This window comes from Etheostoma cragini, chromosome 21, assembly GCF_013103735.1.
Source record: "Etheostoma cragini isolate CJK2018 chromosome 21, CSU_Ecrag_1.0, whole genome shotgun sequence".
NCBI lineage: Eukaryota > Metazoa > Chordata > Actinopteri > Perciformes > Percidae > Etheostoma > Etheostoma cragini.
Genome location: NC_048427.1, coordinates 19,841,232 through 19,855,670, shown reverse-complemented (window position 1 = coordinate 19,855,670; position 14,439 = coordinate 19,841,232). Strand labels below are relative to the sequence as shown.

The window sequence follows — 14,439 nt, the reverse complement described above, 5'->3', positions numbered from 1 at the left end:
CTGCCCATGCCTTCTCCTCTGCTGGGTTGTTTCCTTGATTTTTTTTCCAGCTAATCAATCATTTTTTTATCCCAGAGCTCCAAGAAACAATATATTTCATGCACTTCATGTGAAGTAGACCAGTAAAGCATGTCTGCCCCAGGTTTTCATCCGCCTTTATATAAAAACCCTATCCTTGTCTTATCAGTTGTACGAAGAGATGAAGGTCTACTTTTTGGAGAAAAATATCTGATATTGAAAGATGAGGTTTTCCTCTTTGGTTTGCCTAATCTTGTTTAAAGCAGGCTGGTGTCCACTATTTACCGCAACAACGTGTTTTTTAACATGTTCCTTTGATATCAAACCAAAACTTAGCTTTTACTTCTTAATTGTTTCAGTTACATAATTTCACTTGATGTTTGTTGGCTTGTTAGTCAGCGTGCCAATCTTTTAGCGTGCCGGTCAATTGTCCGTCTTCCAGTTTGTCCAACTCCCCAACCCCGGACCTGTCTATGTCTATTGATTGGGACTGCATCATGATTGCTTAATACCAGGCCATGTAGCGCCTTCAGGGACCCACTCGGTGCATAGCAACAGACACTAATGATTCTCAGCATCCTTCATGTTGACACATCACTGGTGATATTGTACTATGGTGAATTTGTACATAATGCTGAGTGCAAAACCAACCATCTAGAAATCCACAATGACTGGTAAGAGTTTTTTGGGTGTATTTTTCAGGGATATGGATCCAACTGCAGTTCTAGGTTCTGAGACCCGCCCTTCTGTAGCATTCACGCCAGGCCAGGCATCCATACTCGTGTGAGATCATTTGTTCAGGTCCTGTCCCCTGACCAATCGGCTCTCCTAACCTAAACTACTGGTCAATGCCTAACCTCAACCAATCGGGCTGCTTCGTAGGGCGGGTCTTGCTTAGGACTGCAGTTAGATCCATTTATGAAACGCTCCTGTGGGTCAGAAGAAACGACCTATTTGGTCTTATGGTTTGGAGGCCTTGCTGGAGGTTTCTGTTGTTTCCTAGGTGCTGTAGTTTTGCTTGTACGTTGTTGCTGTCTTATGTCTGTAGAGTTGTCATGCTGTCACCTGTGCAGTCTGTGGAAGTTTCCTTAATAAGGACAATCTTTGATTCTATGTGGTCCAACCAGCATGTATGTACAGGTTTTAAATCCATTTGAGGTACAAAGTTAAAGTTCTGCTTTGCTACCGTAAATAACCAAGAGACCAATTTGACTATGAAATCTTACAATTCTATTGGTAACACTGGTGGTATCAGCAGATTATATGGCCTGTTCATTTTTTTTTTTTAGGGAGTGATCGTAAAATTCAGTTCTTACACCTATTAAACTGCAAAAAAGATTGTAATAAATCCATTTTTTTAACAGTTTAGTTTGAGTCCTCCAGTTTGTTGGCAGTAAACTGATTAAGACATATTGTCGTATAAAAGGTGTGGATCAAAACAATATGCGTTTCTAGGCAGCCTGTTGCCATTAACCATACGTTTAAAAAGTTACGGAAAAGTTGATTATTGTTCAACTTTTTTTTAAACAACATTGACTGCTGCTATAGGTGTAGGAAGGGGGTAAGGGTAGATGGCCGGGTCATAAAACCAAAGTCTTTAATTCCAGGGAGTGGCTTAGTTTTGTACGATATCACACAGATAAAGAATGCATTGTTCTAGGTGTGGTGTTCCGGGTATGTTATTAATAAATGGATATTCCACTTTCACTCTGTCACAATGTATGCAATGCTGAGGGATATCATTTCATTCATTTTTATTGTGTTTATTTGAATAGGGACATATGCTAAGACATACAGTAGACATTTGTGGAACAAATCTCCAATGCACAGCAACACACCGTGTATAGCTATTGCTAATTTCCAAGGCTTTTAACGAGTAATTAAAACAACTGTAAACATCGCACATATCATGTGTCATATATTTGTATATTTAACAATCTCAAAATTTAAATTGACCTTAAAATGATCAATGTAAAGTAGAAATTTACCAGATAAGAAATTCTTGATTCTTGAACTGAGCCCAGATAATGAAAAGCCACCAGCTCATTCAACAAACCTCATGGGGGAGAAAAAGAGAACCGAGGACAATAAATTATTGAACATGATTTAGCAAAATACAAAGAAATAGCTAAGGGAATACTGGCCATGTTTGAAAAAAGGAACATGAATATGCTCAACCCATCTGGTCTTGAAGACATTTAAAGAAGATACTAAAAGATGAGGGAAGAGTAATTGGCTTGAATATATATACATATGCACATATCAGATGAATATTTATATCATATACTGAAAGAATGTGAAGTTCATTGAACAAGGGGACAGAGGCCTCTTCATAAGATCAAGATATTCGCCAATTTTTCCAATCTTTTGTGCAGTACATAAAGCCTAATGTTTATATCTAAAATATGAATAGCACACACAAACTCGTAGACTATAAAGTTTATTCATCAAGTATTTCGTGTAATTTGTTTTGTGCTTTCATACATAAAATGATGGAAGGTTGGCTATTGATGCAACAGGTTACTGGTAGTAAGCGAAAGAAACATCCAGTATTTAAAAAAGGTGCTCATGTAGTATGTTGTTATAATATTACATAATTATAAACGATAATTAATGCAATGGCATGCATTGTGTTTAACTCGGACTGAGGCCGATGATTACAAAGACAACACACGCAGCTCATTATTTTTAATTAGCCCCAACTTCTCGGCCCTTTCCAGTGAACTTTTGCAGACGACACCGCTGTGTGTGTCAACAACAGTTTTGCTCTCCCTGAAACTTTCAGTGCCACCACCCTCCGACTACTGGCCTGATTGTCTGAGCTTTTGTTTCCTGTTTAATGATCCAACTCTCCATACTGATTGATCTTTTTAATTGCATCCCATTGGACTCACACAGCCTTCTGTGCCTCCTCCAGTGTGTGACATAATCCTGCGCTGCCTTCCAGATGTAACCATCATTACCCGACTGATGCTGCTGAGGTGCCTTGTGGTAACAGACTCAACTTCCCTCCAGCCTGCATCTATTATTTAATTATTTTTTTTTCAATGCTCTATTGCAGTGGTTCCCAAACTTTTTCAGCTCAAGACCCAAAAGAGAAATTCGGTGTCTCCCTGGGACCCAAATTTACAAAAATACACCATGAATCATTCTAACATCTACACTTTTAAACTGTGGACAAAAGACGGAACAAACCATCAATTTAAATGTATATGAAGTATATTTATTCCATCATAAAAGTAAACAAAAACAGAAAAGGTCTCTATTCTCCTTTCTGTGTCCCACCCCTTTCTCAACTCATTTTCTTATCCTTTTCTAGGATAAGAGAAGAGAAGAGAGAGACAAAAAAAACACAAGATGTGAGCTGAACAGCCCATTATAGAAAAAAAGAACACTCATTTACATAAGATTGATGTGCATTTTAATCTGCCAATTGGCGACCCAATAAAACGGGTCTGTGACCCATTTTGGGTCCCGCCCCTAAGTTTGGCAAACATTGCTCTATTGGAACGATATAGCACAGATTTTCACTTTCTAGCCCAGTATCCTTTGGAACTACTTTCAAATCAGATAATTCCGCAGCACATGATTTATGTTCAGAGTCAACGCAGGAAGCAGTGTGCCCTTTCTTTAAAAAAGGGATAAAGTAAAGATTTAGAGGTTACGGGGGTGGATCTGAAATGACTTTTAAGCAAGAGACAGTGGTTTGCTTGTCCAATACTTAAAATGGAATTTACTATAGAACTTCCATAAAGTTTGGGCACTCATGCCAGACAGATTGATCCTATATTGGTCAAATTAAAGCAGCAGAGGCCAAGATATCCTCGCTAGTAATGGGTTAAGCTTCCAAAACCCTGGATCCTACACTTCCCATAAAGCAACTGCATAGTGTCTTTTGGCACTATGCCTGCTAAATGGCCACATCTTTAAAACTCTACACTCAAATTTGTAGTCGTTAAGAAAAACCTGGGATTACTCAAATGATTCCTCATAACCCATGACATACTATTGACCTGAAATGTAAAATAGGTGGAGTGCCTTTTACATGTTAATGTTTTAAAAATATGGATATTGGACATTATAATACACTCATTAAGGTCAGACATTGCAGGTAAAAGAATCGTTTTTTCATGGATTGTTAAATTCTGAGATTTTAGGCTATTTTGCATTTAAAACATGTCATGTTATGGAAGCTCACTGCATCCCAAATATATAATGTATCAATTATATCATACATCCCTCATATATCAATCTGAGCCAGAAACCTCCACGTCAGAACCAAACATTTCCCTTTCATGCCTATCTGTATTCTGAATGTATTTGAGTTCATTCATGTAGTATTAAAAGCCTAAGTATATAACTTTCACTCCTAAAAACATGGTTGATTCGTTTGTTAATACTGTATCTGTTGACAGTATTTTCTGATTTATAGAGTGATGCAGAATCCTCAATTCCCTCTGGAGAAATTGTTGGCTGTAATCTTTCAATAAAACAAAACAAGAATGTTTAACCTGGCTTTTGTTACGTGTGGAAACAGGTTGAACCCAAATGCAGACAATACGCACACCAGAATAATAGCGTAACAGGTTTATTTCCAATGTCCAACGCCGCGATGCAGTGGTGAAAAACCAAGTCCAAAACAAATCCAGTAGTACTCCAGGGTGCAGAGCGCGTGGGGTACCGTGTCCAATGATTCCAATGGATTCCAGTGATCCAGGATGGAGAGCAGGAGTGATGAATGGCAGGAGTGTAGGTTCACAAAACTGTGGAAGACAAAAAAAACAATGACTTCAAGCATACAAGTGTCACAAAAACTAACCCAATGGTTGAGTCAGCAGCGAGACTAACATGGTTGTCTAAACTAGGATCTGACCAGGAGTCGTAGGTTGACCGGGTATTTGAAGCAGAGAGGATTATGTCTGATGAGCTGCAGCCGGAACCCTGAGTCCCGCAAACCAGGCTTCACTCCCGGAATCTGGGACAGACAGAGGGGGGGAGAGCAGAGACAGGGTGCAACCAGCAGCAGACCCAACAGCTTTGTCCAATGTTTGGATTTCTGCTCTGGATATGCATGCACATAAGCACATATTTAATTACACAAAAGCACATTTGCACATTCACACATTTGTAGAAATAAGGAACCCATGTCTTGATGCAAGTAGTTAACTTGGGAAGTTTCATGGTGATAATAGATAAATAGTTAAAGTAATATAGTTTCCTCCAAAAGCAATGTTCTGTCAGGTAAAAGTTGCACTTCCATCGCCTAAAAGTACACTGCAAAGTGGCCTGTCATCAGAATCAGAATCAGCTTTATTTTCCAGGTTTGAGGACACATACGCAGATTTTTTCTTTGGAGCATCTTTGCTCCCAATGTGCTTACACATACAAAACAACCAAAACAATATATACACACTAATATATACACAATATATACATACTCCATACAGAAACAATATAGAGGCATGAGTGCAATGAAGAGTTCAATAAAAATTATTTAAATGTGGAGCGTAGTACAAAGGGTACTGGGATAAATAGTATTATGTTATTTTATTACAATATGAACATTATGAACAGTTCTGAAATAGGAAATGAGAATAATACAATAATATAATAATATAATAATATAATAATAAGTGAGATATGAGAATGGAAATGATGAGTAAATAGTAAATAATAATCGTGTTGTCTTCCCATTGACCATGAAACTTTAGTTTTTCTGGCTATGAATTTAAAATTAAAGCTATTTGGTTGTCTTTTGTCGCTTTCTTGATGTATTTGTCATTTTTTAATCATTTTTTTTTCCGCTTTGACATTTGGTTGTTTTTTCCCCCACATTTTTAAAGCTTTTTCTGGCATTTTTTCCCACTTTTTTTTAAAGTAAAACTTAATAAACTTTTTTTATTTAACTTTTTTTTTTTTTTTTTTACAATGCAAAAAAATTGATTTAAACCAGATGTTATGAAAGTAGTGTACTGATCATTTATTTTATTTGTTATGAGCGTTACAGGGAACTATCTTCTTTATTTTTTAGTTTTGACAATTTGGTTAAAATTGGCCATCATTTCTGATATAGAAACCTTTTGAAAATGGGCCAAATTTGACCCGAGGACAACATGAAGTGAACATTGATTCATCAGTTTGCCGGAAGTTGAGATTGTGCCTTACTAGAACGACACCATACATTAAGTAAACTAATCAAATCCCATTTATTTACAAGAAACATCATTTAGAATAGAATGGGTGTATGTTTTGTTTTGTAACGTTGTAGTGGAACATTTCCACAGTAGCAGCGACGTATCCAAGGTGTTAACGTTACCAGGGTAACCCATAGAGGAAGAGGCATTGCAGGGTGTTTCGAATGGAGGAATATTGATAGAGACGTTGACATTTTCTGGCAGGAAGGAGGGTGTAGGATGTTTTTTTACACTGTGGAAGTTGTAAAAGTCTTCTGTGATGATCAGTGTAGCCCAGTGAAAAGAAAGAGAAAAAGCATGTGTTAGTATCCTTTAGTCTTTGAAAGCTGTCAGGTCCTTATGTTCCATTGGGCTGTATATCTATGAGATTTTGTTGGGATATGCATGTTCCTTGGGGGATAAAATCTCCTTAGTGCCATATCATGAACTGACTCTTAGAATCAAAAAATCTAAAATCTCCACCTGTTATGATAATTCACCTAACACAGATCCATAGAGACTGAACAACTGTAGAAATAGGGAGCTAATATTTGATATTCTCTGTTTTTTGCTCTCTACTACATAACTATTTGCACAGCTTTTGTCTGATATTCTGCTTTAACACCACAGCCCGGGGTGGCAGCTTTTGGCCAGCTTAGAGTGGAAAACTTAAAAACCTCTTTCACTGTTGTCGTCGTTTGTCGTGCACTTGCTTTTTTTGTGTCAGCTGTGGGGCCATGCTGACCAAACTGCATTATGGGTCAGCAGGATGAATGACCAAGTGGTGGCAAATGCGATACAAGACAGACAGGTCGTTTGTCCTCGCGGCCTGCGTGCACCATTTACCGAAGACCTACACACATTCACAGATGATAGTATTCTTTTTTGCATACATACACACACACACTATTCTTACTGTTAACTAGACTGTGTGTGTGTGTGTGTGTGTGTGTTTGTTACCATCATTGATTACAGTCACATACCTTAGGCTGTCATTTAACCTAACCACATTATAAAGGCCCACTTCAACCCTGTGGTCAATACAATTCATGCGCCATGCATCAAGATGTCTCCACAATCATTATCTCTGGAAGTCTCCTCTCGGTCTGCCTCGCAGAATCTGCCTTTGTTCTTTTTTTTTATATATTTTGTTGCCCTCGCTAATAATGTGAACACTTTCCAACAACACGGCTTGTCGACAGATCTTTGGGTAACAGGGTGAAACAGGACTGCCACAGGTGGGCGTCAACCGCTCCCGAATTCCTCCGTTGTTCCTTTTTCTTCTCAAAAACCTTTTGTTGATAGTCATTTGGAGTGAAAGAGGTAAACGTGCATCCCTCTGTCATTTGGATAGCATGATGAGTTCCCTGGAGGGAGCCGACAGAAATGTTTGGCTTTTTCGCTTGCCCACTGTTATCATCTGTCTTTGTCATATTCCTTAACTGTTGTCCTCTACATGGTTCGAGCGAGCGTCCATGCTGGTGATCCTGCTGAACTGTGTGACTCTGGGCATGTTTCACCCCTGCGAGGACATCGTCTGCGACTCTGAGAGGTGCAAGATCCTGCAGGTAAGACAGTTCATGGATTGTTATTTATTGAATGTATTTTCTTTAACATGAAATATCTAAGCAGAATAGGAAGAGAACAAATACTCGCTGCATGCACCACATTGACTGCTGCTGCAGGAGCGCTCTGGTCCGTGTAGGGATGATGTCGGGGGGGATGGGTACTACAACACAGGTCTTTTAAGAGGAGGAGCAAAGTTTGTGTCCCGGAAGAAATTAAGGGGAAACACAAGACTTTCACCCAGGAAACACCTGTTTGTGTCCCGTTCATTTAATCCTAACCACAACCTACATTTATGTATTATCTTAACTCGTTTTGGTGCATAAACGTTACTTTTATCTTAGCATGAAGTTACGTTTTTTTTGGCCTCTAAAACAACATGTGCCTGGTCGGCACGTGACAGGCCAGTGGTTGCCTCTTTTTTTGCTGGGGGGGGGGGGGGGGGGGGGGGGGGGGGGGGGGGGGGGGGGGGCACGGCAGCTTTACTTGTATAGCACATTTTAGCAACAGGGCAATTCAAAGTGCTTTACACAAAATAAGTTTAAAAAAAAACTGTTAAAAAATAAAAACAGATTAAAAACGTGAATTAAAAATAAGAACATTAAGACACATAAAACACAAGAATAAAAGTTACAGTGCAGCATAAGAAATTAAACATTAAAGAAAAGAACAGTACCAACTTGTGGTACGATATCATACTAATCAGTTTATGAGAATGCGTCGACCTAAAAGAGTCCATTATTTTCAGAATATCATGACACCTACAGCATGTGAAACGTACTGAAACAAGTGTCCCTAACCCCTTGCCACGCCGCCTGCCTAAGTGTTACCATGTCATTCTTATCTTAAAATACACATTATAGAGGAATGCATGGGATTTTTTGTTGTGTTTTTGTTTTTTACCGTGGTATTGCATCGGGTATTGACAATAGTAACATTTCAGTAGTATTAGTATCAGCTAGTCAATTTATGGTAGTGTGAGATAAACACTTGATTTTCCCAGAAGAACCACTTCTTAAGCCAAAGCCAACCAATAGCCTTACTTGTTGTGTCGGGAACAAGATCCAAAATCGCTGGATCATACATTCCCCATAATGCAAGTCAATTATGCCATTTTGTGAGGTCCTCCCTGCCTGTTAAATGCCTAAATCTTTTAAACTTGACAGCCAGAGTTTTCATTACACATTTATCACCAGCAGTCATTTATCTTGCTTGATCTTCATTCAATAAGACAAGTACAAACGACCGAAAGGCCTTGCAGTGGGACGAGCACGAAGAGGAATGAAGACACACTTTAGAAATGTCACGTTCACCTGGATGTGACAACAAATGCAGAGCAACAGCTGGGACACATCAGACATTACAGCAAGATAAAACCTCGTGGCAGATTATTCCAACACGTCGAAACAGACGATTGAGAGCAAGAACTCAGAGAGGTATGGGTCCAATTTTCTAAACCAGTGCTTTTGATGCTGAAACAATATTTCCCATCATGTCTGGCCTTTGCACCGCCCTCCATTTGCATTATCTCAGAGGGGAAAACAAACAACAACATTGTGTGGAGGCGTTTCCATTAATTTATGGACCTCCTTTAACCTAACAAACACTAATGGAGAAGGCATTGTTGTTCTTGTTGTAAAACACAGAGGATAGAAAACCCATTTTGTTCTACACCGGATGAGGGGAATGAGGCGGACTGAGACAGTCCAATGGATCCGTTTTATCTGTCACCGTACATCTTCTGCAGTGACGGGATAAAGTGCTTGCAAAGTGGTTCCAAATAGATTGAATCAGAACAAAGTCTTCTTATTTTCTCGTCCACTGACTCAGTGAAATCGAGGAGCTTCATGCCAAAATGAGATATCTCATTTAAAAAATAGAGCCCTAGTCCAAGTATGTACTTTCTGTAATGGAAGTCCATTAATTGGGTACGACATTTACTCATCCAAAGCATTTTCTGAATGAAGCAATCATATCTTTCCTCTTAAAAATGGATGCATACACATCGTTTTTCTCTTATGAAATCTAAAACATTACATTTAAGTGAAAAAAGAAAGGAAACGGAAGAGCAGGGACAGGATTAAAGTAAGAGAAGCTGGTAGGAAAGGAAATAAAAAGCAGGGCATAGGGGAAAAAAGGAAGAAATAATGGAAAGGAAAGAAGAATGAAAGCATGCTGCATGCTTCTACCAAGATCTGATGACTGATCTGATTTACGTCGTAAAGACAGGCAGGATTGAGTGTAATGTTGTAATTTCTTTTTGTTAAAAGGGATTTTATAAAATTGGTACAGAAAAAGGTATCGTTGAGGAAGGGGTATCGAGATCTCGTTGTCGGAATCGGAAAAGAAGCATGAGGAGCAGAGAGTTTGAGGCTTCTGTTGCTGGGCAGTCGGGGCCCATCATCTCCCTCTGTCGCTCTGCTCAGGGAAATGAGATGTGATTTAATTCCGTGGGTCTCCTCTCCGGAGCGCAGATGACTGTGCAGCCTGGAGGTTAAATGCATTCCCATTAATTCCTCGCTTCCTCCATTTCAATCGGCCCACCGCTGTCCGCACCGATATGTTAAGAGGTCGTAAAGGCACATAAACCAAACAATTTCATGCTCTCGCCTGCCTGTCTTTGATTCGTCTCACACTGTCGGGAATATACTGGCTTTCCACTTTTCTCTCCTGTTGCACCCTTGGTATGCTGTTGCCTCAGTCTCTCCTCATCTTTTACTTTCCTTAATGAGAGTTAAGTTTGATTTCACAGCCTCAAATGTTAAATGTTAAATGTCAAATCCATCCATCTTCATCCGCTTATCCGATCGGGTCTTTGGGGCAGCAGCTCCAGTAGGGGACCCAAAACTTCCCTTTCCCAAGCCACATCAACCAGCTCCAACTGGGGGATCCCAAGGCGTTCCCAGCCCAGGTTGGAGATAATTTCCCTCCACCTAGTCCTGGGTCTTCCCTGAGGCCTCCTCCCAGCTGGACGTGCCTGGAACACTTCCCTAGGGAGGCCCTAGGGAGCTGTAATTAATTACAGCAAGTAATTGCATGGATTAGGGGGGGGGGGGGGGGGGGGGGGGGGGGGGGGGGGGCGTGATTAGGAAAGGCTTGTGTCAAGTGGATGCAACAACAGTGTTGTTGTCATTGCTTTGAATTCCTCATGGGGGCGACAGAAACTACGCACTATAGCTTGAAATTACCTTGTTTTCAGCTTTATTACAACATTGTTGGATAATAGGAAAAGTATCCATTTAATCAATCGTTGCTCTAGAGATGTTGTCTGTCAGGTGGTCAGTCAGTCTGGTTTTCTGCCACCAGCAGGTTGACATTTGTGGATGTGAGTGCATGTTGTCTCGACTATTGAATGGATTGCAATCCAATTGTTGTCAGTACAGACTTTTATAACTCCCCAAAGGGGAACTGTAAAAACGTGGGGATGAAAAAGCTGTGTATTGGCGATCTATGTCTATATTTACATATATATTTGCATTCTGGACCGCACTTTGTTGTAACTTAACATCCAACATAAATGTCCCAATGTATCCTTCCGGCTCCATACACCTAACGTTATCTACTGTCTGTCTGCAGCAGGCAAAAAAGGTTTCGCTTATCCATGGTTTATCCCCCTTCTAACACTTTATCCCAGATGATAAATAAACCTCGACAGACTGCAGATAAAGTACAGACACCAGGAAGCCCTCCGTATAAGAGAGAAAAAATAAGTGATGAAGGATGATTTACGCGATTGGACTTGTTTTAAAGAAATGTCAAACTTTGGCTATAATGTATAATGTCAGCTTCAATGTTAAAGATTGTCTTTTTTTCCTGAAGGAGAAATTTCAATGGAACACATACCGCTCCGAATGCTACAACACAGACTTAACCTTCCATTGTCCTCCCACAGCTACAGTACAAAAAGATGTCCGTGGAAAGCAAATTAAATCATTGGCAATAAAATGGGAACGCTGAGTTAGAGAAGGATACACAGAGAGAAGACAGAGAAGAGAAAGAAGGAAGGAGGGAGAGGAGTTGGCAGGCAGATGCCATGGTTTTGAATTCCTTGCTGAGATCATAGACTGTAAAGGATAATGAACAGCGCTTCTGGCACTGAAACCTGAAGCCAATGCGGAAATGCCTTGAACCTGTATTCTATCTAATTTAGAGCAGGGGGCAACTCCACTGGACGCAAAAGATGTTGGCTTGTATAGAAGTCTATATCTACTTCTCATTCAATTTATTACCTAGGAAAATATTTTAATAAGGACTTGATGGACTAAATCGCTAGTTTCAAGTCCTCCAATACAGCATGATGTAATATATGGTTTCATTTATTTGAAAAATAGACAGTAATGCAGGCTATGCTTTAGGGCGTGGTTACTTAATTTTATTTATTTTTAATAATGTATACTATTTATTGATCCCCAGTGGGGAAATTACAATTTACACTCTGTTAGTAATGTGTGTACAAAGTGTACACTTTGTTAGTAATCCCACAGTGCCCTGAAATACACACACACACACACACACATGCTCAGGACTTATTCGTGCACAAATGGAGAGGGGTCAGATTGCGTGGGCTGCCATCTGGACCAGCGCCCTGAGCGGTTGGGGGGGGGGGGGTATGGTGTCTTGCTCAAGAGCACCTGGCAGTGCCCAGGAGTTGAAGTGCCATCTCTCCAGCTACCAAGCCACACTCCGTACTTTTGTCCGCATGGGGACTTGAACCAGCCTCCAGTTCCCAACCCAACTCCCTACAGACTGAGCTACTGCGACCCCCCTTAGCATTGCTAGCCAAGGCACTGTGTGGTTTCACTTTATCAAAGTTAATTGAAACCTTTTGGTCGTCTAATATGCCTTGCTAAGCGTTGGGTAGGACCTTGCCAACCAATATAGTAATAGTAATAATAATACACCCCACAAATATAGTTAAACAAGACCACAAAAACACAAATACACACACACACACACACACACACAGGTTGACGCTAACAGCCTAGCATAAATGTGAGGCTGAAGAGATGTCAGATCTTATATCTGCATGCGTTTACCCTGGCTCCTATAAATGGTCTAATAGAGCTAAAAAGTCTCGCTCACAATATTATCTCCCTCCACCTGAGAGGAGTGTATCTCAAGTGAATGGCAGATTACAGTTAGCCTTCTCTATTGTCCTCCATGTCCCCATGAGGCACACAGAGCCTCCATTGGCACGGCCACCTGCCTGTGTCCGTGTGTGTGTGTGTGTGTGTGTGTGTGATGAAATCATCTGACCCCTGTGATAATAGCATTCAGATTTCTGACAGGCAGAATTAGCATACATAGTGGCTGAGATTTTTTTTTCGGAAAGGTTGCAGGGAAATGTTTTTGCAGAGGCACTGGTTTCTGCCGAGAAGAATATAAAAATTTAAATCTACTTCCTATGTGTTAAGACACCCTTTAGTAAAGTAAGGACGCATGAAGGGACGGACACCAGGAGACACGAGAGAGATTCTTTCTGGATTCAGGCGTCAGTAGTTGGGGTCTGAGAGTCATTGTCTACCATTGACCAATCACAACAATGTTGTTACTAAAATGGGTAGAGCGGTGGCAGTTGTTCATAAATGTGCACAGTTTTTAAAATTACAGCTGTTTAGGCGTGTTGTTTGTTCATTGGTTTTGTGTCATTTGGATTATTGTTCTGTTGTATGGTCTGAGGCATCAAGCAGTCATTTAAAAAAAATTACAAGTTGCACAAAATAAGGCTGCAAGACTGGTTCTTGGTTGTTCTTTGAGAACTAGGGTTGCAGGGATGCATGAACGTCTTGCTTGGTTGGAGGTCAAGCATAGACTATCTGTTAATATGTTAGTATATTTTCATGGAATTATTAATACTGGGATTCCTAAATTTCTTTATGATAATATAACTTATTGCTCAGATATGCATTCACATTATACAAGAGGGGTGAATAGTCTACAGATTTCTTTACCACTACCTAAATTTGACTGGATGAAGAGAACTGGGTTTTATAGGGGTTATTGTATATTGGAAAAATCTTCCAGTTGGGATTCCGCACAACAAGGGAAAAACTGGTTTTAAAAAAGTCTTAGACTACATTTGTTTTCGATATCATAATATTGTCTGGATTGGTTGAGTGAGGTTGTATCATGTGCTATATTATTCTTTATTATATTTAGTGTGTTAGTACTTTTTGCATTGTCAGTTTTGTTTGTGAATTTATATATGACATATTTGTGAGTAATTTTGGTTGTATTTATTGTCTTTTGGATGTATTGTTTGGACCCCAGGAAGATTAGCTGTTGTCTCGGCGTCAGCTAATGGGGATCCTTTGAAATAAACAAATAAACAAAACAAAAACCTTCTGGAAAAGAGTTGCACAGGATTTTGCCCTAAAATATTTATATATACACCATATTAAGCATATCTAAATGGATTACTAACCTTTCTAAAGACATTAGTACCGAATAGAAAGTAAAAACACATCCAAAAAGATTTGCAACGTGGCAAATTTCTATTTCTCATGAGTGGGTTATGACTAATCTATAAAGCATTTGTAACTGACTCACTAATCAATAAATCTGTTCATCTGTATTTGTGTCTCTTGACAACACGCTGCATAATGATGGCTGCTTTGGTTATTATTTAATTTTATTATTTAACCCTAAGAACACTATTCTTAAACAAATTAACCATCTACAG

At 39.6% G+C, this 14,439-nt stretch overlaps 1 protein-coding gene across 5 annotated transcripts in view; it reads left to right on the top strand.

The window, feature by feature from the left end:
- Positions 1-14,439, top strand: part of cacna1g (calcium channel, voltage-dependent, T type, alpha 1G subunit) — a 303,353-nt gene that overhangs the window by 84,430 nt on the left and 204,484 nt on the right. For all 5 annotated transcript variants that reach the window (XR_004655140.1, XR_004655139.1, XR_004655138.1 and 2 more), the window contains exon 3: positions 7,648-7,759. Coding sequence is in view for 2 of the 5 variants with exons in the window: in XM_034861286.1 (XP_034717177.1) it covers positions 7,648-7,759 (112 nt within the window). In the remaining 3 variants the exon portion in view is untranslated. The remainder of the gene's footprint in view (positions 1-7,647; positions 7,760-14,439) is intronic.